This window comes from Carassius auratus, chromosome 24 (genome assembly GCF_003368295.1).
Source record: "Carassius auratus strain Wakin chromosome 24, ASM336829v1, whole genome shotgun sequence".
In the NCBI taxonomy this organism is placed as follows: domain Eukaryota; kingdom Metazoa; phylum Chordata; class Actinopteri; order Cypriniformes; family Cyprinidae; genus Carassius; species Carassius auratus.
The window spans coordinates 19,950,575-19,978,144 of NC_039266.1; the positions used below are offsets into that span (position 1 = coordinate 19,950,575).

The 27,570-nt window shown below is 35.4% G+C and overlaps 3 protein-coding genes and 1 long non-coding RNA gene across 7 annotated transcripts; 3 read left to right on the plus strand and 1 right to left on the minus strand.

The window, feature by feature from the left end:
• The first annotated feature begins 14 nt into the window (after positions 1 to 14).
• On the plus strand, positions 15 to 2,600 carry LOC113042553 (uncharacterized). Its single transcript, XR_003275593.1, has 2 exons — positions 15 to 132; positions 1,974 to 2,600. It is a non-coding gene; the product is annotated as an uncharacterized LOC113042553 (long non-coding RNA).
• LOC113042552 (cAMP-responsive element modulator) lies at positions 448 to 7,507 on the minus strand. 3 transcript variants are annotated; one of them, XM_026201491.1, is made up of 6 exons: positions 7,423 to 7,507; positions 6,954 to 7,011; positions 5,902 to 6,067; positions 5,317 to 5,463; positions 2,026 to 2,176; positions 448 to 1,530 (listed from the first exon to the last, which is right to left on the minus strand). In XM_026201491.1, the coding sequence occupies exons 2-6, from the start codon at positions 7,005 to 7,007 to the stop codon at positions 1,386 to 1,388; spliced, it is 663 nt and encodes a 220-aa protein (XP_026057276.1). In that variant the 5' UTR covers positions 7,008 to 7,011; positions 7,423 to 7,507; the 3' UTR covers positions 448 to 1,385. The 3 variants fall into 3 exon arrangements, with proteins under 3 accessions (XP_026057276.1, XP_026057277.1, XP_026057278.1); XM_026201492.1 differs by lacking the exons at positions 5,317 to 5,463; positions 5,902 to 6,067; positions 6,954 to 7,011; positions 7,423 to 7,507 and adding an exon at positions 4,287 to 4,435 and having other exon boundaries at positions 448 to 1,156; XM_026201493.1 differs by lacking the exons at positions 5,317 to 5,463; positions 5,902 to 6,067; positions 6,954 to 7,011; positions 7,423 to 7,507 and adding an exon at positions 4,287 to 4,435.
• Positions 7,508 to 11,523: 4,016 nt separating this feature from the next.
• On the plus strand, positions 11,524 to 20,946 carry LOC113042554 (ATP-binding cassette sub-family D member 3-like). 2 transcript variants are annotated; one of them, XM_026201495.1, is made up of 23 exons: positions 11,524 to 11,678; positions 12,164 to 12,197; positions 12,397 to 12,495; positions 13,156 to 13,244; positions 13,352 to 13,421; positions 14,039 to 14,136; positions 14,694 to 14,817; positions 14,908 to 14,964; positions 15,050 to 15,192; positions 15,284 to 15,353; positions 15,802 to 15,871; positions 15,954 to 16,051; positions 16,149 to 16,240; positions 16,333 to 16,424; positions 16,504 to 16,570; positions 16,976 to 17,039; positions 17,943 to 18,020; positions 18,134 to 18,199; positions 18,284 to 18,373; positions 18,487 to 18,606; positions 19,719 to 19,823; positions 19,922 to 19,978; positions 20,063 to 20,946. In XM_026201495.1, the coding sequence occupies exons 1-23, from the start codon at positions 11,569 to 11,571 to the stop codon at positions 20,138 to 20,140; spliced, it is 1,971 nt and encodes a 656-aa protein (XP_026057280.1). In that variant the 5' UTR covers positions 11,524 to 11,568; the 3' UTR covers positions 20,141 to 20,946. The 2 variants fall into 2 exon arrangements, with proteins under 2 accessions (XP_026057280.1, XP_026057279.1); XM_026201494.1 differs by lacking the exon at positions 13,352 to 13,421 and adding an exon at positions 13,713 to 13,782.
• Positions 20,947 to 22,452: 1,506 nt separating this feature from the next.
• LOC113042555 (tartrate-resistant acid phosphatase type 5) lies at positions 22,453 to 27,467 on the plus strand. The gene is made up of 6 exons (XM_026201496.1): positions 22,453 to 22,672; positions 22,880 to 23,070; positions 24,490 to 24,617; positions 24,700 to 24,891; positions 26,250 to 26,397; positions 27,046 to 27,467. The coding sequence occupies exons 1-6, from the start codon at positions 22,600 to 22,602 to the stop codon at positions 27,301 to 27,303; spliced, it is 990 nt and encodes a 329-aa protein (XP_026057281.1). The 5' UTR covers positions 22,453 to 22,599; the 3' UTR covers positions 27,304 to 27,467.
• The last annotated feature ends 103 nt before the right edge of the window (positions 27,468 to 27,570 follow it).

A 27,570-nucleotide genomic window follows, 5' to 3' on the forward strand; every position in this document is an offset into this window, starting at 1 on the left:
ACTCTGCAGCTAGTGGGAGTCTACACACAGATACAAAGGTCGTTTGTTTTTGGCTGTAAAAATGTATCTGTAAAAGTTGCCTTGGAAATTTCGAAATTATTTGTTAAATTCCTATACTTAAATGAACATATGGTGAGTCTGAATAATTTTTTTCATGTGTTATGTTTTAATAACCGGGCTTGCTTTTTGCCTCTTGAGTAATCGTAAGAAATCCAAATACACTATTTCATGTGCTAAAATGCTAATACGTTATTATTATATTAGTCCAAATGTCTTTAAAATTATCATGGAATATCTTTAAAATGATCATGGAATACACAGAAAACATTTAAATGTAATTCTGTACTAAAAAGAAGAAGAGGAAGTTAAAATGATTAATAACTGCACTGTAAAACATTTCCAAACACAGATCTCTCCACATAAAAATCAACAACAAAACGTCACCCATTAGAGATCTAGATAAATTTATTTAAACAAAAGCTGAAGGCAAACATAAAACTGTGCTGATAGTCTCAATGGAAACGCTGAAGGACTGTACTACTTGAAAAAAATACCAGGAAGGATTCAAGAATATATTTATTAAAAAAAGAATTTTTTGTTATAATATTTGGTGCATTTAGTTAAATTTTTTGAACTGAACTATGGACTAATATGCTATAAACACAAAAACACTTCATCTATACAACACAAATCTGTTTATCCTATATTTATTACAGTAAGTATATACAGTAGCTATATTCATATCAGTTTTGGAGCTGGTGTGTTTGTGAATTACTCATATACGCTGTCCTTTGATATTAAATTAAATATTTCTCTTAAAGTAGATAAAGTAAACATTTGAAAGATATAATCCAATTGTCAATATGAAATCTTCAAAAAAGTCTTATGAGAATAGGCAGTGCTGGTCTACAGTAAAATTTCTGCAGAAGATATAAAACACACACATCACAACAATATTTTACAGTAAAACAGAATCAAAACAGATAGCAGTGGTCTAGTGTGCCACTAAATTGAATTGGACTTTCCAGTGCACATTTGCCTTAGACTGTCCAGCTCTTCTGTCATTTTCTGCTTCTGGTTTTCAATGATGGCGATGCGCATCTCTAAGCTCCGCACATAGTCCTTCTTCCTCCGTCTGTACTCTTTGGCCGCCGTCCTGAAAAAGCATAAGCAACACGGGCAACACACCACATTGGCTCTGGAGCGCTCGGGCCTCCAGCATACACACATGCACACATCACCATCTTCGCACACAGGACAACAAAACCATGCAGCTGTCACCTTATCCGATTATTATAACGAGCGGAGGCTAGACATTACATGAAAAGCGCATTTGCCCTGTAAACGGTATAGTCTTTCTTGTTTTGGTTTGCAAAGGACTGCTGTTATTCAGTTTTGTGACAGTATATGTCTTTAAGAGCCTTTAGTTCTTCAATCAATGTCTTGTTTTGTTTTTCAAGCACGGCGACTCGGTTCTCGAGACATTTGACATATTCTTTCTTCTTCCGCCGACATTCCCGGGCGGCTTCCCTGGAAGCAATAACAGAGAAGCTCTGTGAGCGTGAATACTGTAAATCTTACATTGTGTTTCACTTCATGCAAGTCAGAACTGCAGTGCATCTTCGTAGCAAGCTTGTAAAAGCAAGTCCAAACCGGGAAAACTTGAGTTGTGAATGAGTTTTTTAGTTGCATGTATAACGCAAATGATTCCACAAGGCTTGGTTTTTCCATTCTAAGCATCACCATGAAACAAAGAAAGCTTTTAGCACATGCTCCACATCATCAAGCACGATGCAGTGATAGGCTACAAGCAAAGAATTACAAGCCTTTGACCTCATCAGAAGTTGAAAGCAGACGAATCGATGCAGCATAAGAACATGTAATGCCTCAGGTGCTGAAAGAACTGAAGAAAAGACCAAGCAACACACCAAGATGGACTGCAATGAGCTGCTATAATGATTTTGTGCTTTTAGGCTACAGAATGCAGTGGTAATTCTGGGATGGGGAAGGGCAGCTGGACATTACCTGTTTTTCATCAGTCGGAGTTCCCTCTTACGTGATGCTTCCTCAGTCAGCTGCTGAGGGCTTGGCAGAGAGCCGGGTGAGCCATCCATTGCCTGGGAAAGACCAGATGCAGGAGAGGAAACCTGATACCCAGACATACCTCCAGTGGTGGCTGCAAAAACACACCAACACATAAGTTAACAGAGGAACAGTTCCAAATATTTTCAAAGACATAATTTTACATAACATTGGCTGCATATTTTGTGTTTCCATTACAGATAAAAATGATTTTTCTGCCCGCCCAACCAGGTCAGCAGTTCAGATTTTGTTAACACAAAAATATTTTAATATTTATAATTTTCAATAAATTGTACAGTAACTTTTCTTTACAAAAGGATAAAACTATTTAACAAACTAGCACAAAACTCTCTCACAATGATCCCAGGTCATCATTTTTGTAATCCCCAAACCTACAATATTTAATCAGTGAGAGGAAGTGTGATATTGCAGTTAATGTTAAGGCTGTTTAGCGAGTTATAGTCAAATAGTGCCAATATATTAAGTAAGTAAGGATAAAAAGAAAGGAAAAGAAAAGAGTTAACATTATACTAAAACAAGAACAACTAAATATTTTCAGAAAATTTTCTATTTGCCATAACATGCAGTACAAAGTTACAGATTGTCGAGAATGAGTGAAAACCCTGGCAGTTTCCAATAAACATGTCATGACGCAAAGATGAATGACTTAATGACTTTGACATTTAACTACTGAAAATAGTATTTGTCTTATAATATTTTCTTTTTCTGTATTGAAGTACCAGCTTGGAATTTTGAGATTAATTTCCAGGCCCAGGTATTTTGGACTGAGCCCTAATATGAACATATAAAAGCAATTTTATGTTTATTGTTTTTTGAGACATACTAACACTTCTGGCAAACTAATTTAAAAAAAATTACACTCTGAAATGGAGTTTGTTCAAATCAACCACATAACACAAATACACACGTCACAAGCAAAGTGGTGGTGACATTTAGATGTCATTGTGGTTGAAAGTCAGAAAACATAAAATCAGAGTGGTTAATCTAAAGTTACATTGATGTTTATCTCAAATTTCAAAGAAGAATTTATCCAAATGCATGCATAAATATAATAGAAATAGAATTAAATTAAACAGACTGAAAAAGATTATACTGACAAAGAGTCTGATGCCATGAGTCCATGAATATAACCATATTTATAAACAGGCCTAAAGATAAACTGAATCAAATGTCTGCAAGGACCAAAGGCGGTGAATTAATACCCACTGGAGATCAGCAAACACATTGTGTGACCTCTGAGTATTGTCACATTGCTAGATTATACACAGATCTACTCGTAGTGTGGTTGTAAACTGGTTTGCTTACCAAAAAGAGCTCAAACATTTATATTTGTGCAGGGTGTAATGCTCTTATGAAAACAAAGTGATTCAGTTTCCTCTAGTAGCAACAAACTGTGTGCTCACAGTAAAAAAAAATTAAATAAAATAAAAAACCTTATTAACACGTTTGATATCTTGTCATTGAAGCAAGTAAATTCATTTCAAAAAGATCATGAACAATGGAGAAAAACAAGTACAGCTACATTTCTTTACATGTGTCTGATTTTCTTTGTCTCTGGGGAGACTGTAGCATAATATAAGAGATGATTAATCTGGTACTCTTGCTCTCGCAAAAGGAACTGCCTGAAATCACAGCATGACTCTGAACTGACGTCAATGTACATCTTATTTGCCGTTCAGCATTTACATTTCCCTGCTGGTGTCCAATTCCAGGAAACAGCATGACGTCAGCTGCTCTGTGAGTGGGCAGCGCATTCACGCGTTTCAAAGAGAGAGAGAGAGAGAGAGAGCGACAGAGGTGCTGAAAGAAACGAGTGAGAGCTACAGAGGAACTCAACAGGAAGCAAAAATGTGAACATTTCATTCTTTCAGCCTGTTGCATGCTTCAGAGATGATTCATAACAACAATATTACAAGAGAACAGATTTAATTCAAATCAATATAGTTTTCTCACTTCAATCTCTGTGTGCCTCTACCAAAACTTCAAAGTTTTTGTTTGAGCATTTGAAATTTTGTTTCTCCGTTCATGTTCCCTGAACACAGTCAGTTGAAATTAAAATGACCCAATCAATTTCAAACACAACCAAACTAAACTGAGACATTTAAAATGTAATGTTTAAGACAAGTTCCCAATGTTAAACATGCTGAAAACCACATAAGAGCCACAGAAAACAGCGGACATACCTGATTCTGTCTCATCTCCAGTCACAGCCATGTATAGTGAGCTGAAAGCCTTTCTTTCTCTCTCTGCTGTCAGCATGCAATGCTTCCTAAACCACAAGCTAACTGTGCAGTCACTTTCAGGGCCATTGACATCACTATGACATCATTAGCCTCCTGATGTCAGTAACGCAGTGGCTAGCGGAGCCACCCCTCCCTCTCTCTCCACCCCCCTTTGCCGTCATTCACACATCAGACACAGAGCCAGACCAAAGCAGGCTAGAGAAGGCAGTTTTTTATGCTTAAAAGGACTGTCCTTAGATTTTCTTTTCAATTGAATTTCAACAAAAAGAAGATGTATTATGCATGCAATATTGTTTTTTGGAGTCTTAAAATGTCTAAATAAATGAGCTTCCAGATTGATAAACAAATGTCAGGAACATATTCAGATCACTTTTAACCATTCAAAATGTTGTTGTTTTTTTAATACCAATTAAAAATATATCACACTTTCCATAAAAATATTAAGTGGTGCAATTGTTTCCAACATTAATAATAAGAAGACATGTTTATTGAATAGCAAATCAGCATATTAGAATGATTTCTGTTGGATCATGTGACAATGAAGACTGGAGTAATTATGCTGAAAAATGATTTTTACATCATAGGGATTATTTATATTTTAGAGTATAGTCATATTGGAAAAAGTTTATTTATTTATTAATTATTTAAATGTGATTATTAATAATACAATATTACAGTTTTACTTTATTTTTATTTTTTTTAAGGAACATTAAGGTTTTGCATTTTGCACATTTTCTTCACCAGAATTCCTATACTTCAATGAACAAACATCTCTTATCATGAAGACGATGTCAAATGCAAAATAATCCTACTGGTTCTAATGTCTTATTTTGCTGCAAAAAGTGGCCAAGACATGTTCTAATAGTCCCCCATGTGCTTATTTATACATCTACGGTGTACATATGGTATTATTTAAAACGAGAGTATAATCCAAATAAATGACTTCAAATCCAAATGGCGATGTCATTACCTTGGCCCTTATCTTCAGACACAATGTAAGTGCCATTGCTGGAGTGGACAGCATACTGCATTATGGGAGACCCAGGCCAGGAGGTGAAGGTATCATATCTCTGCTGGCAGGGGATAAACTGGACACCGCCGCTGTGGTTGACAGAGACTTTTGAGCAACAAAACAAAATTCATATGAGGACAAGTCTGTGCACATCATACTTTTGATTTGTCAGAGACAAAAATGTTTATAAAGTTTGGTTTCACCTACAGTGGCCGCAAAAAATTATTTCACAAAAAGTGGTTTGCTAAGCTTTAAATGACAAAACAACAAAAATATTATTCCAAATTACACAAAATGTATTTGAACGCCTCATTGTGAAACACCAGTGAAACTGCTTAAAAAAAATCAAAGATAAAGTCAAAAAAGGCTCTGAAAAGTAATGTTAGTTTAGTATCATTTATGTGGGGATGCCATTTGGCTTGATATATTGTTTTAGAATGCAATGGCATTGATACATCATTAAGAATGACTTGAGAATACACAAGCATCTAAATAGTTTTTGAGGCCACAGCACATGTGAAACATGTATATGAAACATCTCACTGAAAGGGCCTGCATTGTTATTGTTGAAAATATTTCTGGCGGATGTCTCGACATCCAACTTCTGTTTTGCATCTTCATCGTTTGGAGAGTCACCAAGATGTGTACTGGTTGAAGAGTCGGGTAGAACCACTTTTGTGTTCTCCTCTTTGCAAATTACTAATGGTGACTGAGGAAAAATCAAAAGACAGTTTTTGATTATTAAAAGAATAGCTCACCAAAAAAAAATGTTTGCTGAAAATGTATTTACCCTCAGGTATTCCAAGATTTAGATGAGTTTGAAATTTAGCACCACTTGCTCACCACTAGATCCTCTGCAGTGAATGGGTGCCGTCAAAATGAGAATCCAAACAGCTGATAAAATCGTCACAATAATCCACAAGAAATCCAGACAACTCTAGTCCATCCATTAACATCTTTTGAAGTGAAAAGCTGTGGTTGTTAGAAATAAATCCACTGCCTTGAGTTGTGTTGTAGATTATTTTGTTTGTATCGGCTGTTTGGGCTCTCATTATGCTGGCACCCATTCACTGCAGAGGATCCATTGGTGAGCAAGTGATGTCATGCTAAATTTCTCCAGTTCTTTTGATTAAACTTATCTACACTTTGGATGGCCGGGGGGTGAGTACATTTCCTTCAATATATCACTTTTCCTTCAATATATCCCTGATTTCTGAACCCACCAGATAGGGTTAGCCTACATTTACAAGGAAGACCTTCTGATGATCTTGTGATGAATTCCTACAGTGAGGTTTAGATCACACACACACACACGATTTTACAAAGCACACAAGGTCATTCCTACGCTTTTTTCCACATGCCACCTACATGCGTGACCAGATCACACACGTCTGAACTATACAGTCTATGGTCTGAACCCACACGGTCTTACTCTGTCACCCTGAGGCACCACATTATTGTACAAATCACTGAAGCTGTTCAACTGAGTTTTAATGGGTACCCCTGTGACCAGAGGCAGTGTGTTTCTGACCCATTTCATCTTATAAATATCAGTAAAGATAGTGGCATGTGAGCCAATAGCTAGTAAAGTTTACCTGTTCATATTCTGCAGACTGAGTCATTGGTTGACTTGCATCACCTGCATCCATACTGCTTTACACCAAACATAAATAAATAAAAAGTAATACAATCCCTGTCATACACTCTTTTTAATAATAATAATAATGTGAATTGTATCTATGCATATAATGCATTATTATAATCGTTTATAAAACAAGCAACGAGATTTAGCCTAAACTAAGCTTTCCATCATTGAGCTACACATAGATAAATATTTAAATAATCTAAATAATTTGGATATTTTTAAAGTTTAAAGTGGCTAAGTTTCAAAACAAATTGTGTGTTGGGATATCGTTTTTCAATAATATAATTAACTTAACTAGTTCTCTCACAATAACAAACACGAAATGTGATTCTAATGCTTTAAAAGAACTCAAGGGACAGCAAAGTTAACGAATTCGTTGAATGTGGACACTAATATTGTCGTTTTAACCAGTTTCCTACCTTATTTTTTTAGGAGAAGGGGTGTTTAAAATGTAATTTGACCGAGTACAGTCGTCGAGTACACGATGAGGCAAGCGGTTAGATTTGTAACGGTCAATTTACTAATGAGCGCGAGCGAGCGCTTAAGCTGCGTTAAATGCAAACGGACTCGCGCGATTTTGGGAATTTAAACTGTTATTTTAACTGTTAATATATGTTATCTTCTTAAACAACATCCATGGTTAGGACGTCAAAGAAGTTATTAATTTAGCGACATCCAGTGATTTAAGGTGGAATTTATGTTGCTGCCACTTGTGCCTATGAAAATTAAATCAATTAAGCCTAAAAAATTAAGCCTATATAACTTTTAAATTAGTAAAAACAAAGACTTTGTGGAATTGGCTTTTGTCATTTCTTGCACTTACAGCAATTATCTCAAGTTTCATGGCATCTCCATTTATGATTACTAGATTATTTTTCAAATTCTTAAAATTTCAGATGGATTTGTTAGTAAAAGAGTTGGTTCTCCATGACTGTTGGAACCTAAAGTTAAGACAGTGTCCTTAAACAGTGTACAGTATATAAGGAATTAAACCAGAAAACCCCTTATTATTGTATTTATTTTTTGGTCTTTCTTGAAAATACAAAAAACCACATTAAACATTACAAAACATTCTTTAAATGAAGTGACATAGGCGATGTATAAAGTAATAAGACCGAATTCAGTCAGTTACGGTGTAATTTTGAAGTAGCAAGTGATGTTTGGGTCAATAATAATTAAACTAAAATTATCCTCCTCATATATAACCAGTAGTGTTATGAAATCAATTCAATTGAGTTTCCTTTTTCTTTTCTTTTTTTTAACCACATCAACAATTTACAATGTCACAGCTCGCCGCAATTTCAATGTTAATTCTTTCGAACAGATTTTTAAAAGTTAAGAAAACCAAACCAGAGGTACACAAATGAGTTAGCATGCTCTCAGCACCAATACAGCTCAATCAATCAATGTATGTACACACAGGCAATTAGTGCAACAATAAACTGTAGCGAGAGCATGTAGAGTGATAAAAACTTATCAACTAAATACAGGCATATGAAGCGCAGTCACAAACCCTAAGGGCCCGTCTTCCCATCAGGCCACGGTAGCATCAAACACACCATCACCCAGAGAAGACGAACCATGCCTGAAGCTACAAATACCCAAATTAAAACCAGGAAAACAACAAAAATGACGCTTTTTAAATGCTAACGTTATTAATATTTTGTATGAAATAACAATTAAGACAATGCATTTAATATACAGTTGTTTTTCCCCATCCCTTTGGATTTCTGCTTGAGATAACTGCTGATGGTTTTGCATCTGTAATAGCTGGTAGAATGAGCTAGCACTGTTGTTTTCTTATTGTTTCTGTTTTCCTATTTTAAATATATACATGCATTCAATAGGTATTCCAATAAAACTAATTCCAACTCCCTTCCGGTTTCACCAATTAAAGAGTTAGCTAAAAACTGCAAGACAGTCCACACAACACAATTGAGCATGAAGAGCTTGTCTGGTCTTCGGCCGTGAGATATGTTGTAGAATGAGTGAAGGATGGGAAGTAGTAATGGAGCCGGACTGGGAAGATACTCTTTCCTTTCGACTGCCAACTGGAGTCGGATTCACATTATGTTAGGAAGGAAGAGCAACTGGCTGATAACACTTGTAGTGTCAGCTCCAGTTGTAAAAATACTGGACTGTGAGAATGCATATCTACCATCTTTTGACCTGTAGACAACAAAAAGACAATTATTTTACACAGGGACCGACAACATCAGATTATTTTTTGAGTATAAAGACAGTAAAGGTGCAGTCACATAATGTAGTGATTCATGAAATTGCTTTCAAACCAAGGATCTTTCTTTCAGTCAATGCAGCAAATTTATGTGACCAACTGAACCCAACGAAAAATCTGCATGGGTAAATGTACCACCGCAATTTTCTATATTAATAGAATAGATTCTACTAACAATATAAGCATTCATATGTCCATGCACATACATTTAATAATGCATGAAGTCACATTTAAACCAAGCATTTTCAGCAAATTTATAAAATCAACCCTAATCGAAATCTACAAGAGGAAATCTTTTGTGGGCGCAAATGTTCTATTGTCAAAATTGTAATGACATACAAAGTAACTTTTGAATCAAACATCTTTCTGCCAGTCAATGCAGCAAATTTGCGTGACCTACTAAGGCCATGTCCACACGTACATGGATATTTTTATAAACAAGTTTTTCCTTCTTTTTCAAAAAAATATCCGTCCACATAAAAAAGCAAAAGCATGCTATGAAGCACTGTCAGGAGCATGCCAAGCCAACAGATGGCGATATAATCTCAATTGTAAAGCCATGTTGGCCAATCATAAGCCTGAAAAAGTTTCCAGTAGGTGGAGAGAACAGCACATGCTCTGACTTTCACAAGCCAAAATCTCCAGGTTTCGCTGTCTACACGATAACACTTCAACCCGAGTTTTTGAAAATCTTCACCCTGGCAAAAATGTTCGGTTTCAGTAACCAGGTGCTGCGTTTGCCTGTGGACGGATGGCCAAACCATATAAAAAAAAAAAATCAGCGGTTTTGAAAATACCTGTGTTTGTGTGGACAGGGCCTAAAGCTGCGTTCCAGGCAGGTTTTTGAGCTTGCAAGTCATGACTTCAAACTACGACTCACTACTTTGTATCGTTCCAAGCAAGTCACGCCAAACTGCTTGAGCGCAAGGAATTATAGCTAGATTATTAATTTTATTGCAATGTTATATTGTCGTAAAGTCTATTTCTCACCGTGTACCACTTGCATTAACACTGCATTCGTACACAATATTATCTGTTGGAAAAACACAGGTTATGGGTTGCCTGGAACGCCGCATAAATCTGAAACGAAATCTGCATGGGTAGTAACGTATATAAACAAAATAATGTAGCGATGTATGAAGTCACTTGCAAACCACGCATCTGTCTGTTAGCAAATTTTCGTGACCATTTAAACCGAATGCAAAATCTGCGTGAGGAAACCTTTCGTCCTCAAAAGAAATTCCAGAAATTCTCCAATGGGAATAATTCGTACACTCCTACTGACTAGATTTCGCCTGGGAAAATTCATAACAGTAAATGTGACTGCACCTTATTAGCTTTCAAACGTGGGATTTGCACTTACAGCACTCTTTCTGCCTTGTGCCTTGTGCTGCTTTATTTTACTTTATTATTTATTTATTTATTTTATAATTATTTATTTTATTTTATTTATTCATTTTATTTTTTACATTCTCTTATTTGTACACCTGTATTTTATATTTAATCTTTATTTTTATGCTCTACTTTTTGTGTTATATGTATGCACCAAGGGTCTGAGATTAATGCAACATCACCTTTCTTAATGTATGTGCTGTACATGTGGAAGGATTTACCATAAAGTAGACTTGACACACACACACACACACACACACACACATACACACACACACACACACACACACACACACACACACACACACACACACACATATATATATATATATATATATATATATATATATATATATATATACATACACACACACACACACACACACACATATATATATATATATATATATATATATACATACACACACACACACACACACACACACATATATATATATATATATATATATATATATATATATATATATATATATATATAGCATTACTGTATAGATGTATAAAAAAATTCACCTTCATAATTCAAACTCTAGGGGGAACTATGGGGAAAGTTATGTTACGTTACGTTACATTATGTTTGTGAGGCAGTCTTGTAAAATGCATAAGAATCTTTCATTTATGTATAATGAAAGTGTTAATTGTTTTACTTTAGCACGGTTGATATGACTGAATTTTTCTCCCGTGTATTGTATTCAAACTGTGTATTTGTATGGTTGATCCCTAAGGGGTTAATAAACTGAGCAGGTCCACGATAATGGTGTGATGATGAGGTCATGAGTACGGCAGCCAGAGGGACGGAATTCTCTCTCTCTGTCTCTCTCTCTCTCTCTCTCTCTCTCTCTCTCTCTCTCTCTCTCTCTCTCTCTCTCTCTCTCTCTCTCTCTCCCTCCACTGTTCTCCGGTCGTCTCAGTAGGAAACATGGCGGCCGTCAGTAAGTACTTGACAGCGAAGAACTCCGCTGTAGCTGGCGGTATCCTACTCGTTTTGTACTTCCTAAAGCAGAGGCGAAGATCCGCTGGACTGAACAGGTATGTGAAAACACACATAAAGTACTAATGCATGAAATCGGATCACAAATAAAGTTAAGTGTCAGAGTGACCCCGGTTCAACTACAGCAAAATGAGTCCTGGCCAACATTGTGGCCATGTGTCAAAACCTAATGAGCGTGTAGAGTTTAGTGTACAGTAGGTAGGTACCTCACTAGGTTTTGAGACGAATCCTATATAATGAAATGGAGTCCTAGAAACCCACATTAGGCTTCTTGAATATTACTATGCTTGTTGCAGTCCCAACAGTGGACTCTTTCATAGAAGGATAGTGTTAGTTGAATAAATGTGGCCACAGTATGCATTCAAAAATGTTTTACTCAAGAATGATAGACAAGAATGGATCATATTTGCACCTTGAACTATGGCAATGGCAATTATTATGCAATACTTCACTAAAAGTTATTGGATGTAACGTTACTGCAATAGTTAGTATTAATATAGATTTATTTCATCATCCTCAACAGGAAGAAGGGTTCTTCAAATGATCTGAACAATGAGGTAAGAGAAATGATCTCAGCATGAACTGATTAAAAACTGTATACACAGAGAATGCGGTGTGAGTTGCTTTCATGTAATGTCAATTTAATAAAGTAATATATAATTTGCATTCTTGACGATTTAGTTAAAGATCTGACTGTGACTATATTTCATGAGTTTCCTTTGACTTTCAACACTTCTTGTTTCTTACAACCTGCAGAAAGTTGTCAAGAAAGAGAAAGCTGCTGTGGACAAGCTCTTTTTCATCCGGATCTCACGGATCATCAGGGTTATGGTGCCGAGATTCTTCTGCAAAGAGGTGAGAATTGGCTTCATGAATGTTGTTGCTGAACCAGCAAGTTTAGGTGAGGCATAAATTGAAGGTTTACCTTTTTTCAACAGCCAATCACCTTTACTTTATGTCATAATCAAGAACATGATTTTGTACATGGTGTTGCCATTTATAGCACATTTTCTTGTGCATTTTTAATTCAACAATGCATTTAAACTTTCTATTTATCAAAGAAACGTCCACAAAAATATTAAGCAGCACAACTGTTTTCAACATTGATAATAATATTTGTTTAGCAGCAAGTCAGCATATTGGTATGATTTCTGTGACAGTGGAGACTGGAGTAATGATGTTTCGCCATCAGAGAAAAAAGAAAATTACATTAAAAATGTAATTTTTTTTTGTTAAATAAAAAATGTAATCAAATTTTACAATAAATTACATTAATATTTTTTTATTAAAACATATTCAAAATTAAAACAGCTGTTTTAAATAGTAATATTTCACAATATAAATGTTCATACTACATTTTTGATCAAATAAATGCCGCCTTTGTGAGCATTAGAAACCTCGTTCTAAAACATAAAAACTTATCGACTCCTAAATAATCTGCTAAATAAAAGCGAAGCATTTCAGCTCATTATTGTTTTTCAGATTATTTATTTAGATTTTTTTTGTATGTCACAGACATGGTACCTGCTCCTGATTGCAGTAATGCTTGTGACTCGGACCTATTGCGACGTCTGGATGATTCAGAACGGCACTTTGATTGAAAGGTACCGTATGGATCTAGATCTCAAACTATTACACTCTGCAAAGACACCAAGCACCCAGTTAAATATTAATTGAATGTGATTTGATTCTATTTTTGACATGTTAACAGTGGAATCATTAACAGAGATATCAAAGTATTCAAGAGGCACTTTTATTCCTACCTGACTGTCATTCCTGGGGTAATTTACTGTATCTTCATGTGCTGTGAAAACTAATGTATTGCTACATATATGTCATGTGTTTTACATCACTGAACCAGTCCATTGTGTTTCCTCACATGCTCACCTCTCAGATCTCCTCTAGGCTGCAGTTTAAATGCACGTTTGTGTTTAGTTAATGTGTGCTTCCTCACAAATCATTTGTATTAATTTTTCACATGAAGGACAGGCCAGCGGGATGAGTGTTTATTCACTTTCTGTATTAACTCTGACCATGTTTGCATGTGTTTGTGTGCATGTTGTGGTTTGCAGTGCAATCATTGGTCGGTCAACTAAAGGTTTCAAGAAGTACTTAATCAACTTTATCACAGCCATGCCAGTTGTAAGTCTCTCCTTTTATCAAAGTTGGAACATGGAAGTAGATGTTAATAGTCAGAGGAGTTCTGAAATTGTTAAATGTCAAAACTATCAAATTAAAACTGCTTCCATATAACCACCTTAAGCAAATAACCAAACTAAATATATGCTTCCTGTTTACATAGAAACATCTCTGAGGCTAAGAGAGCAGCATGAAAAAATGTGAAGTTGTTGTTATGAAAACATATAGATTTGTAAATGGCTGCATCTCAATTTTTTAGATCGCCCTGGTGAACAACTTCCTGAAGTTGGGCCTGTATGAACTAAAGCTGTGCTTTCGCGTGAGACTTACCAAGCATCTCTACGATGAGTACCTTAAGTAAGGCCCATCACTGCCATGACATTATTCCAACTTAAATATTATTCACAAAAAACAGTAAAATGCATTACAGTTATATTTGCTCACACCAGACTGTTTGTTATAATGTGCTTAAATACAAATTGTTAAAATGGATGCATTGACATTAAAACTCTGATTAATGGCTGATATTAATATTAAAAATAATTTTGTGTAAAAAAAAAAAGGCTTTAGGTATAACTACATTTAGAACAGCAAGTTATACTATAATTTTAAGATCTGCTGAAGATTGCATTTACATTAAGTCTTAAAAAATATTAGCTGCTGAGCACTATGTACAAAGGTAATTTTAAAGAATATATATATATATATATATATATATATATATATATATATATATATATATATATATATATATATAAAATAATGATAAAAAAAACTATTATCGGCCGATAACCGATATGGTATGAACCAGATTGTTCAACTGAGGTGATATTTTCTATTTTTTATTTCTGAGTGAGTAAAAAGTTAATTTGTTATGAGTCTAGTTACTAATGTCACTATCTTTGGGTTCACAGGGGATATACATACTACAAAATGGGAAACCTGGATAACCGCATTGCTAATGCAGATCAGCTGCTGACACAGGATGTGGAAAAGTTCTGTAACAGTGTGGTGGATCTTTACTCCAACCTCAGCAAGGTACGACACGCCTTCGTCCAAAATACCCATTTTACTTCCTTTGTATATTTCCTGGCATTTCCTAAGTTCTTCTTGCTTTTCCCCATCCAGCCCCTGTTGGATATCGGTTTATACATTTTCAAATTGACAACAGCAATTGGTGCCCAGGTGAGAGTGTAAGACATTGTGAAAATCTACTGTGAATCAATGCCATTCGACATTATTTTGAGGATCTTTTGCATTCTTTACACAGGGTCCTGCAACTATGATGGCCTACCTGGTGATCTCCGGCCTCTTCCTGACCCGTCTACGTAGACCTATCGGTAAGATGACAGTGAGCGAACAGAAGTACGAAGGAGAATACCGATACGTCAACTCTCGTCTCATCACAAACAGGTGACTTGTCTTCCTTGTATCTGTTTTTGTACTATAATTTAGTTTTTCTCAAATTTTGATGCATACTCAAATGTCATTATTTCCTTCCCAGTGAAGAGATCGCCTTCTACAATGGAAACGTAAGGGAGAAACAGACAATTCATTCAACCTTCAGGAAACTGGTGAGTATGTGACTGCACAAATCTGTGAGTGTTTATTATCAAAAGGGTTGCATCAGTATTTACTGAAAAATTACCGATAAGCCAATAATTATTTCGCTGATAAATGGCCGATATTAAAATGTATACTATTTTACCTAAATAATAATAAAACTGGACTAAAATTATTCATTTTGGAATTGCAAGTAAATGTAGGCATTACAACATTATAATGTACATTATGACAAATTAATGTTTACTTTAATTACATTTAACAGTGTTATTCAATTATTAGTGTGTTTTTTAAATTAATTTTGTGGCAAATCTAAAAACTTATTAAAAGTAGATGAAATTAAAAGGAATTAAAAATAAAAATACATGTGCATATACAATTAAATATCCAATGCTCTAATATCGGCCAGTAATCTATAGCCTTATAGGTTTGCATCTTGATTTCCGAGTTTGTTTGCAGGTCGATCATCTGCACAAATTCATCTTCTTCCGTTTCACCATGGGAATGGTTGATAGCGTTATTGCCAAGTGTAAGAGGACGTTTCATTATCTTCCCTAAAATGCATGATCATGGGCAGTAAAAGATGACTAAATTGTTCTGTCTTGCTTTAGATTTCGCTACCGTTGTTGGGTATTTAGTTGTCAGTCGTCCTTTCCTTGATTTATCTCATCCTCGACATCTGACCAGCTCACACGCTGAACTGCTGGAGGTAAAACTTCACTCCCGAATGATAATACGATTATTCCTAGCTAGTGGCCCTCAATTGTTTTTACAAAGCATTTAAGTCTTGACATGTTCTTCTGCAGGACTACTACCAGAGCGGCCGTATGCTGCTGCGTATGTCACAGGCGTTGGGCAGAATTGTGCTTGCAGGCAGAGAAATGACACGACTGTCAGGGTAAAAGTTCACACATCCTTATCACATCACACCATGGTTACTTACCATTTAATATGAACTATGCTATAAAATGACTTGTTTTTTCCCTTCAGCTTCACCACTCGCATCACTGAGCTCATGAAGGTCCTGAAAGAGCTGAATTCTGGGAAATACGAACGCACCATGGTGTCTCAGTCAGAGAAGGGTGAGCTTCAGAGATTCTTGAAGTCCGAAACAAACTTCAAAGAACTATGTAATTGGTTTTAATAGATTTTTATGAACAGATGGTTCAGAAAAGCTCACACTGATACCTGGAAGTGGAAGAATCATCAATGTAGACAATATCATCAAGTAAGAGCAGTTTCCTTCAGTCCTTTATCTCAGATTGAGTGCTTCACTTTAGGGCTGCACGATAAATCGCATGCAATATTTAATGTGCATCTTGTCAGTAAAGCTGGTTCTGTAATCAGCTTTAAATCTCTATCATGTGTGTGCTTTCACATGGAGCAGCATTTACTACACATAGCTGTTATTCACTGACAAGCTTTGCAAAACCATAATCATATCATGTGCATTTTTTGCGCAGCTTGTCAGTGTATAACAACTCTGTGTAGTAAATGCTGCTCATATGCACGGACATGATAGAGATTTAAAGCTTTACTGACCAGATGCGCATTAAATATTGCATGCGATTTATCGTGCAGCCCTACTTCACTGTTAGGAGACATAAATATGCTAAGTTTAATTTCTCCTCAGGTTCGATCACACGCCCCTGGCTACACCTAATGGAGACATTCTGATCAGAGATCTGTGTTTTGAGGTGTGTTTCACATTATTTCCATAAATCGATTGTCAGTCCACTGATAATAAATGTAATAGAAATTCTTAATGTCTTAAAATTTTGGCTCTTATGTCTTGTGCCTTTTCAGTTTTGTTTTTTTTCCCGCTCATTTTACATATCAACTGTTTCTCATAATTGCGACTTTTCACGCAGTTGTGACTTTTATTTTTCCCTCTTGGAACTTTGTTTGTCAAAGTGTGATTTAATTTCTCACGTCTTTTTCTGATAAGTGTGACTTTGTTTCTTTTATTCTTTGTTTAATTTGTTTTTCATTATTGCAATCTCTCTTATTAAATATATTAAATATCTCACATTAACAATTTTTTTTCAAAATTGCAGCTTTATATCCTGCAATTGTGACCTTGTTTTTCATTATTGCAACTTTATTTCTCATATTGTAATTTTTTTTCTTTTAATATTTCTCTTTTGCAACTTTTTCTCACAATTGTATCAAATTATTTTTTCGCAATTGTGACTATTTAATGGAAGCCCATAGAAGGTAATTGTGACTTTTTAACTCACAGATTTGACTTTTTTCAGTTGCGTGTTAAGTCATAATTGTCAGTCCAAATTGCGAAGAAAAAAGTTGTTCGCAAGATATTAAAATACATGGAATAAAATACGCAATTGCATGGAATAATAAAAAAATGGTGAGAGAAAAGTTTTTTTTTTTTTTTATCCATGCCGGAAAAGGCTTGCATAGTATTTTTAATGATTATGACTTTAGATATTGAAATTGCAACTTTATTGCGTTTTATAATTAGACTTTATTTCACAATAACCTTGTTTACTTTTTAGTCAGGGATGGAAATGGGCTTCCATTTCTGTTAGAATAATGTTAATGTGTGTGCGCTCATCTTATCTGTGTATTGCTCTTCAAAGGTGAAATCCGGAGCCAATGTTTTGGTGTGTGGTCCCAACGGATGCGGAAAGAGTTCACTTTTCCGGGTTCTTGGAGAGGTGAGCACATCTGAGCTACTCAGACTGAAATTCTGCTCTCATTCTTAGTTCTTTGTGAAAATTCTTCCATTTTATCTGCTAAATCCGATCGTGGGTCTTCGGTCTCTCTCTAGTTGTGGCCCCTTTTTGGTGGGAGTTTGACGAAACCAGAGAGGGGGAAGCTCTTCTACGTCCCTCAGGTGAAACTTTAACCTGATTAACCCACTTTACCCATCTGAATAGTCCACAACAGCTGAATAACTGCCTTTTTTGTCTGTTTTCAGAGGCCTTACATGACCATCGGCTCATTGAGGGATCAGGTGATCTACCCAGACACCCATGAGGACCAAAGGAAGAAAGGCATTTCTGACCAGGTACTATAAACTAGTTTTTTAAATCTGAAATGTTCTAAAAAGCCTTTAACATGTGTAGATCTACCTATATTTATTTCATAGTAATCAATCAATCAATTTTTCTTTTTGTGCAGGTGCTGAAGGAATACCTGGATAATGTCCAGTTAGGACACATTTTGGAGAGAGAGGGGTCATGGGACATTGTTCAGGACTGGATGGATGTGCTCAGTGGAGGAGAGAAGCAGAGAATGGCGGTAAACAGACATTTTTAACAACTGCAAACAAAGTCCCATACTTGTACAGTAATGCAAAATGACTTCCAGTAAATGGAGGGGCAGTTCTCATGGGACAAGCAGAAGTCACTGGCACTGATAAGGGCTACATTGTTGTCTCGTTAACATCCTGTTTTTGAACCACTTCACCACAATTTGTGTTAAAACACAGATCTTTCACAATTTAATTTGTCATTTGTTTTCAGTAGTTTTATAGTTTTTATAAGACATTAAAACAGTCAAGTGGGAGGGGTCAGAGTTTTTCTATCATGTATAAAGAGTTCTTTGGATCTACAATAATTCCAGTAATGCTGAAATGACATTAACTCTTCCTAACTTGATAAAAAACAAGTATTGTTTCATAAAACCCTGATATCATCCATTTTATTTTGTCCTTGCCAACCTCAGTGAGTGACACTGCATTTTATAAGGTCACTCGGTTTCCAATGCGTATCCCTGGCCTCACTGAAATCTGATTGGTCCAAAATATCGGTCCTCAATCCATATACACTACCATTAAATAGTTAATGGTCAGTGAGAATGTTTAAACTTTAAAGTCTCTTCTTCTCACAACGGCTGCATTTGTTTGATCAAAACAGTAATATTTTAAAATATTAAGTATTTAAAATCACACCTGTGCTATTTTAATAGATTTTAAAGTGCAGGAATTATATTCCAGCATCATTACTCCAGTCTTCAGCGTCGCATGAATCATTCTAATATGCTAATTTGCTGCTCAAGAAAGATTTATCATTATTATTGTTGTATTAAAAATGTTGCTTCATAATATCAGGATTCTTTGTAAAAAATACACATTAAAAATAAAAATAAAAGCATTTATTTGATACGGAAATCAACATTATACTCATTATTTATACAATTTTAAGCATTTTTGCTGAATGAATAATAGATTTAATACAATTCTAAAACTGAATCTTGAATTGTAGTGTATATTAAACATCAAGCACAGACCAATTCAGATATTATAGGAAAAAAATCACTCAAATCCCACATGGATTTCCACTAATTATGCAAATTACATTTGTATGCTTATAAATGAGAATTCAGAGATGTGTTGTTGTTTTTTTCTGTAGATGGCCAGGCTGTTCTACCACAAGCCTCAGTTTGCCATCCTGGACGAGTGCACCAGTGCTGTGAGCGTAGATGTGGAGGACTACATCTACAGTCACTGCAGAAAGGTGCGCATTTCTCTATCCTAAAGAGACTTTCCCTTCACATTGCAGTGTATTTTGCTGGAATTCCCCTTCATGTGTGGTTTATTCTTCTTGTTCCTCAGGTTGGCATCACCCTGTTCACAGTCTCTCACAGAAAGTCCTTGTGGAAGCATCATGAGGTGAGATCATTGCTGCTTCCCGTCATCAATATCTACCGACATGAACCGTATACTTAATCACAAAGTGTCCTTTCTTCTCTCCAGTACTACCTCCATATGGACGGCAGAGGAAACTATGAATTCAAACTCATCACCCCTGAAACTGTGGAGTTCGGCTCTTAGAGGAAAAACAACAGCTCTATACTATCATTGGCCCTAGTGAGGGGCCCTAACTGTTCACTTCTTAAAGGGACAGTACACCCAGAAATTACAATTCTGTCATAATTTACTCTTTCTTCTCTTGAAACCAAAATAAGGTAGCTGTTGACGTTTTTGGGTGGCCTTTCCCTTTAAGGAGTCACCTGCCAACCTAATCTAGGAGTTTGATTTTAATAGCCATAACCTTTTTTTTGGATGAAACTGTGTTTAGAGATTTATTAACACTACTTTTGTCCTCAGTGATTGTATATAATTTTGTAATTTAAGCAGTCCAATTTATAGGACATCCGTTAATCACGCGTGAGAGCGTATACCAAGGAAATACGTCTTGTGTCAGTGCACTGATTTGTTTAATAAATGAAATTTGTCTGTATAGGCCGAGCTGAACTGAGCATTAGATACCCGATAATGATCTAATATTGCCTTTTTCTCATCAGCTAAGCCTGTCTTTAAGCTACTAAGTGGCCTTTCGTGCTAATTGCAGCATGGTTGGGTGGTCTGGATGTGTGCAAGTTGTTTTTTGGTGCACTTTACCTGGTGTGGTGTTCTGGAAAACCAGGAAGCCTTGTGCAACCGTTACGCGTCTAATCAATGAGAAGTTGCCTGTGCACTTGTTTACTTCAGCACTGTTGGCATTTCTTGATGTGGAAGGAATCAGGAACGGTTGTCGTGTGTAAGAGCTGTAAGAGACATTGTTGTAGCACTTCACACATTGAGCAAATGAACCACTTTGCTGTATGTTTTCATTAAAAAAGGAGATATTAATACTATGAAGTCTCTTAGTGGTCTTTTTTATCTTGAAGAAATGGTTAGAGATTGTGTTGATGATTTCAGGAGAGAGTGCATTCAGTTGGACTGGTTTACTGCACATTATGGTTACTTTAGGGAATCTTTGAATGTTGAACTTTAACACACTTCAAATGTGAGCGAAAGGTCATTTAGATTAGACACTGCTTTGACCTTTCACCCCCCACATGACAATGTATTTTATATTTTTTCAGTCACCTGTTCTTGGCCAAAGGTGGTAAAAGACAAACTCAGATGTCCTATTGGTCAAACGAATGATTGAGAAATTCAATTTGATATTTAGGATTGACCTGATCCACTGTACTGTGTTTCAAACTACAGTCCATCCCTTTTTATTGTTTTAAAAGTCTTTGTCCTTAACAAACACTATGACATTACCATGCAAACATTATTGCACATGTAGACTACCAGTCCTAAGTGTGGAATAATTCATATTTTCAAGTCTCTAATGCTCAGTTAAAACAGTAATATTGTGTAAACTTAGTTTTCTGTTTAAATATATTTTAATGTCATGACAAAGGTACATTTCCAGCATCATTACTCCAGTCTTCAGTATCACATGATCCTTCAGAAATCATACTTTTGTCCTGAAGTGTATATAGTAATTATTAAGTGCTGTGATATATATATATATATATATATATATATATATATATATATATATATATATATATATATATGAACGTAGTATTAATATCTGAAACCATCACTGCACACTGACACTGCATTTGTTTTGTACTGTAGTTAATCATTTATGAGATCTGCTGGAGAGCTTCTGCTGTAAACTCTTAACTAGATCCGTTTAAACCACAAATCCGCTTGATAAGGGTTGGTATTTTACCAATGCAACTGCAAATAGCTGTGTAACTAAAGATTTACCATGGCTGTCATAACACACTGAAAAATACTAGAAAATATATTAGAAATATATATATATATATATGTGTGTGTGTGTGTGTGTGTGTGTGTGTGTGTGTGTGTAAAATATTGCACATTATTTCTAGTTTAATTTAAATTATTATTAAAATAATACAGAACAAAAGAAAATCTTATGTTTGTAACTGGTAAGCTTATTCAAATTATAATATAATTAAACTGTATAAAATATTCTACTAAACAAGAACTACTTTATTTTTGCTGTTGTTATCTTTTGCGTTTTTTTACTTTGTTAGCAGCTAATATTAAAAATAAAATATTAGATATAGATGATAGATAGATGTGAGAAAAAAATGTATTTAATTATTAAAATCATTATTTTTATGAACATATTTGCTTGCTGACCATGTTATTAATATATATATATATATATATATATATATATATATTTACAGTAACAACTAATATAATAGTAGTAATGGTTGTTGTTGCATTTCTAAGTTCTTTTTTTTCTGATAGCTGATAATAACATTCACTTGTTTACTTTATAAACCGGTGAACGTTGGTCATCATGTGCTTCATTCTTTCATGTTGTACTCAATACAGGAAGCTTGTCATAAACCACATGCAGTTTCCCTTTAGGTGCAGAACTGTGTGTTAAGCTGTTTGTGGCTTGTCAGTGTCTGTGTGACTCTCAAAGCTCTCATACACTGGGACTGTTTGCAGGATCGGATCATGATATGGCGCGGTTGGTCTTCCTTCTTATCTCCTGCCTTCAGACGTTCTACACAACATGTCAGGCGAATGAACAAGGTAGAGTATATTTGATGTATTTTCTTTATGATCTGTATTATTATAGTCTTTAAGGAAGTGTAAACATATCTGGGCACATGACTATAGTGCAGACAAACCGGTTCAGTAAGAATCTTTCATGTGATCAAGTGTGACATGAGTTCACTTTGAGTCTGTGGAATATGCCTTGATATAAACTCTTTATCTACATGTTTGGTTTCTCCTCAGCTTCTCTAAAGTTTGTTGGTATTGGAGACTGGGGTGGACTTCCTATATACCCCTACTACACACCACATGAGTTTGACACGGCCAATGAACTGGGCAGAATTGCTGAGAGCTCAGGGCTGGACTTTGTCCTCAGTCTTGGAGATCATTTCTACTTCAGCGGGGTCAGAGATGTAGATGACACCCGCTTTAAGGTGAACGCCAGGTTAAGTCAGTTGTATGATTCACCTCTGAAATTTCTGTCTTAAGTGCTTGTGGAATTTGCACAGACGTTTTGAGGGATCTGTCATGCAAGATGTAGGGTTTTCTCAGGTTAATGTTTACACTGGCATTACAGCATCGAAGTTTGATGACCAGGACCAGACATGTTAAAGAGCAGATGGTAATGGTGTGTAGGGTACTTCAGCTCTTCTTCACACTCTCTGCTAACCTGATATAGTCAGTGTCACAGATGAATTGGTGACCTCTAGTGGCAGAAGAGCAGAATACAGTCAAGCTTATATTCTCCATACCTACAAGCTTACATTATTATAAATAAAATAAAATAAAATAAAAGGACCAGGGTACTTTATTTTATGGTATTTTTATATGGTTTACCTGTTGCATTTAGTAAACACGAGTAAAACCACGGATGGATCCTCATCACCATATTTAGATGAAAATTGTTATTAAAAGTCGAAACAAATAAAATAATTTTTTTTTTTGTAAATTAAATTAAATTAAATTAAATTAAATTAAATTAAATTAAATTAAATTAAATTAAATTAAATTAAATTAAAAATATTATATTTTATGGTATTCTATATGGTTTACCTCTTGCATTTAGTATTTAGATAGATAAATAAATAAATAAAATAAAATTGAAATTCTGTAATCTCTAAATAGTCCCGCCCACTACCTCTACAGATGCACAAATCACTTTTGAACCAAATATCTCGGTGCAAAAGGGAGAGCGCGAAACTTGTCACTTGAAAGCGAAAAACAGTGTTTGAGATTCATCGCAGCAGATTCAAGCAGCTGTAGTTATGTACTTTGTGTTTGTGTTAGAAAAATATACAAGACATTTTTGAGAAAATATTCTACAAGTGTGCAACTCTCATTTGATGAATTGACGTACTGATTTGCGGATGATTAACATTTCTCCACGACTTCACATTTCTTGATGCGGGTGTGTAAATGCGTTTTGCACCACATTCACTGCAGCAATTGTATCAAAAATGCGAGCGTACGAGTTTCTAAATGTGTGATTTGTAGAATAGGATTTGTGCACCTGCAATGAAGAATTTGAGAAGGTGTAACTGTTGTGTTGTGTTTGTAGGAGAGAAAAAAAGGCTACAGGTTTGCAACTCTTAAAACATTTCCCTCTGTGGCTTCAAATTTACTGATACACATGTGTGGCTTTTCTCTACAACTACAAATCGCACTGCCACAGGTGCTCAGTTGTTTTGAATCAAAAATAACTTCATAATACCATGGCCAGTTTTAAGTAAAATAACTTAAAAATATAATTACTTACTTAAAAAATATTATTATTATTTACTATAATATTATAGTTTTTAAATCACATAAATTACATAATTGTAATAATAAAGAAGAGAATTCTTCTTCTTCAGTCCACCTTTGAGAGTGTGTTCTCTCACCCTGCGCTGATGGCCGTGCCGTGGTACCTGGTAGCAGGAAATCACGATCACCGTGGAAACATATCAGCACAGATCGCCTACTCAAACAGATCTGAAAGATGGTGAGTGAGGTCAAAGGTCAGGCTCTATGTGTTCAAGAACGTGAACATGGGCATTCAGTGTGCTGGTGTTAATGTGTGGCAGGATCTACCCAGACCTCTACTATCAGCTGAGCTTCAAGGTTCCCCACAGCAACACTTCCATCACGGTCCTGATGATTGATACGGTGGTTCTGTGTGGGAACACCTATGACGGGCTTGACCCTGTAGGTCCGGAGAGCTACGCTGCTGCCAAACAACATCTGAAATGGATCGAGGAGAAACTTCAAAACACCAAGTGAGTTATTAGAACAACAGTAGCTACATGAGAGCCAAATACAAGCAGTCTGGCCCTAATAGAAGAACAAACAACATTGAAATCCATTGATAATCACAGGATGTGTTTTCCTTTTACTGGGCAAACATTACAGGAATTTTAGGGCTTGTTTTTAAAGGCCTTTCACTTATTCTCTCTCACTTCTTCACTGTCTCAGATCCAAGTCAATCACATCCTCCTAAATCCCAGATATGAGTTGGAAAACACTCCCGGCATTCCATAATAAAAATAGACCCAGCTCTTAAAGAGATAGTTCACTCAAAAATGAGATCGGTTACCCCTTTGTCATTGCAGTTGTAAATGCAGCTTTGTTTTCTGAGCAGCAACGAAGAAGAAATGTTTCAAATATAATGATACATTCATTTCTAAGGTGTCTAATTGTTCAACATGATCAAAACTTTGCTTAAAAAAATGGCCTTATGTCGTCTGATTGATAAGTTACGCTTTTTTCGAAAGTAAAAGGCCTTTTAGAATAACTTTCAGGTTTCTTCTTGACGTGAAATCTTAGAAAGTAAGTCTTTTTAAATCTTAAAAAGTAAATGTAAGAACAACTTATGTATTGCTATTAATATTTCAGTATTAACACACTTACTGGACTGAAGCAATTTAGGTTTACTTGATTATCCATATGTCATGTTTTAGAAAAATCATGCTAAAATGTGAGTTTCAGATATGATACATCAGCCTTTACCAATATTTGATCAAAAAAGGATTTAAATATCATCTTATTAGGACATTCTACTGAAAGATATTGTGTTGGACCTGATATTTATGTGTATTTTATGTAAATGATGAGCTTATGGTTATAAAGATCTCACTGATTTACATTACAAGCTATCAGAATTTCTCTCTCTTCCTACTTTTGGTCTATATATATATATATATATATATATATATATATATTTATATATTTATACACTATATGAGTCCTACAAGAACCTGGTGTGTCAGATATGATACAAAACAAAAACACTATTTAAAACACTACTCATTCATATTTCAGACAGGGTTAAAGAATATTCATGCAACAATTTAAGTTAGAAGTTACAAGGCAATTCTTTTTGCCCAGTTTTATGACTTCAGCACTATGGACATAAGGTGATGCGCTTGAGAGTTTTGTGTTTAATATACAAACCGTAAACAGGCAGATGAAACTGAACTCAAACTGCACATGGCCTCACATGTGCAGGGGAAATTACAGTAAAAATACCACTGAGAAGAATAGCAGCAACTCTCACAGCTGTTTTCCACAACAGAAGTGAAACAAAGTTTATGTTCATCAAATGCGTTTAGTAATAAATGCATCTGTTAATCCTCAGGTCAGATTTTGTCATTGTGGCCGGTCATTATCCAGTCTGGTCCATTGGGCATCACGGTCCGACCAAGTGTTTGATATCAGAACTCAGACCTCTTCTGAAGAAGTACCGCGTCTCCTTATATCTGAGTGGTCATGACCACAGTCTACAGGTCGGTATCTTCAACATCACATCATCACGTAATAGAAAATCTAAATAGTACTATAACTTTTCAATAAAACATTCTATTAAAGGTTCACCCCCAAAAATGAACATTTTCTGAAAATGTACTCACCCTTAGGCCATCCTAGATGTAGATGAGTTTGTTCGTTAATTTGGAGCAATTTACATAATTTGCTCAGCAATGGATCCTCTGCAGTGAATGGGTGCCGTCAGAATGAGAATCCAAACAGCTGATAAAAACATCACAATAATTAACAAGTAATCCACATGACTCTAGTACATCAATGTCTTGTGAAGTGAAACTGTCGAAACTTTTGCTTTCTGCTAAAATACGAGTCCTCTATAATACTGTATTGCTTTCTCCAGAAATTATAGATTAGTTTCTTATAAAAATGCAGTTTTTAATTTCACAAGATATTAAATGATGTGATATAATCGTATGGATTACTTGTGGATTATGCCGTTTTTATCAGCTGTTTGGACTCTCATTATGACGGCACCTATTTCCATTTGTGAGCAAGTGATGCAGTGCTTAAATTTCTCATCTACATATAGGAAGGCTTGAGGGTGCACACATTTGATCTATACATTTTGGGGGGATTCTTACTTGTTTATTAAATGTTTTCTATTTCATCAGTTTATCAGAGAAGACGATGGAAGTTCATATGTTGTCAGCGGAACTGGAATCAATGCGGACATTTTCACCGACCACAAAAACAGCTTCCCGTCTTCTTGGCAGCTGTTCTCCAACGCAATTAATCAGACTACAGGAGCGTTTGTGTACTTTGAGGTCAGCACTAGTGAGATGTTGATAAATTACATCCAGGAAGACGGGAAGTGTGTGTTCCAGACATCCGTCCCAAAACGCAACGTTCAACATTTGACGTCATTATAACATTTGCCCCAGTCTACTCTCAGTGAACACAAAAGTTCACTCTAATTGCACCAACAATTTTTTATTGTATATTTTTATGTACATTTTAATTTAGATTTACCTGTCTGTTTAGCTTGGTGTGTACAAAATAAAAAAAATTTTATTGTTGATTATTGGAAAATACAGTGCACTGGTCTTGGACTTTGTATAGACAGATATTTTTTTATAAAATATATTTTATTTAAGTTGCAAATGTGAGTTTGCAGTCAGATGGGTTGTGAATCAAAA

Coding starts and splice junctions, on each gene's coding strand:
- LOC113042552 (XM_026201491.1), bottom strand. CDS start 7,007: ATGGATGCAGGTGATGCAAGTCAACCAATGACTCAGTCTGCAGAATAT. Junction 2,177..5,316: donor GTCTGAAGATAAGGGCCAAG/GTAATGACATCG, acceptor GTGTTTTTGCAG/CCACCACTGGAGGTATGTCT. Junction 1,531..2,025: donor CTCCGACTGATGAAAAACAG/GTAATGTCCAGC, acceptor TATTGCTTCCAG/GGAAGCCGCCCGGGAATGTC.
- LOC113042554 (XM_026201495.1), top strand. CDS start 11,569: ATGGCGGCCGTCAGTAAGTACTTGACAGCGAAGAACTCCGCTGTAGCT. Junction 15,872..15,953: donor TGATAGCGTTATTGCCAAGT/GTAAGAGGACGT, acceptor GTCTTGCTTTAG/ATTTCGCTACCGTTGTTGGG. Junction 18,374..18,486: donor AGAAAGGCATTTCTGACCAG/GTACTATAAACT, acceptor CTTTTTGTGCAG/GTGCTGAAGGAATACCTGGA.
- LOC113042555 (XM_026201496.1), top strand. CDS start 22,600: ATGGCGCGGTTGGTCTTCCTTCTTATCTCCTGCCTTCAGACGTTCTAC. Junction 22,673..22,879: donor ATGTCAGGCGAATGAACAAG/GTAGAGTATATT, acceptor GTTTCTCCTCAG/CTTCTCTAAAGTTTGTTGGT. Junction 26,398..27,045: donor GTCATGACCACAGTCTACAG/GTCGGTATCTTC, acceptor CTATTTCATCAG/TTTATCAGAGAAGACGATGG.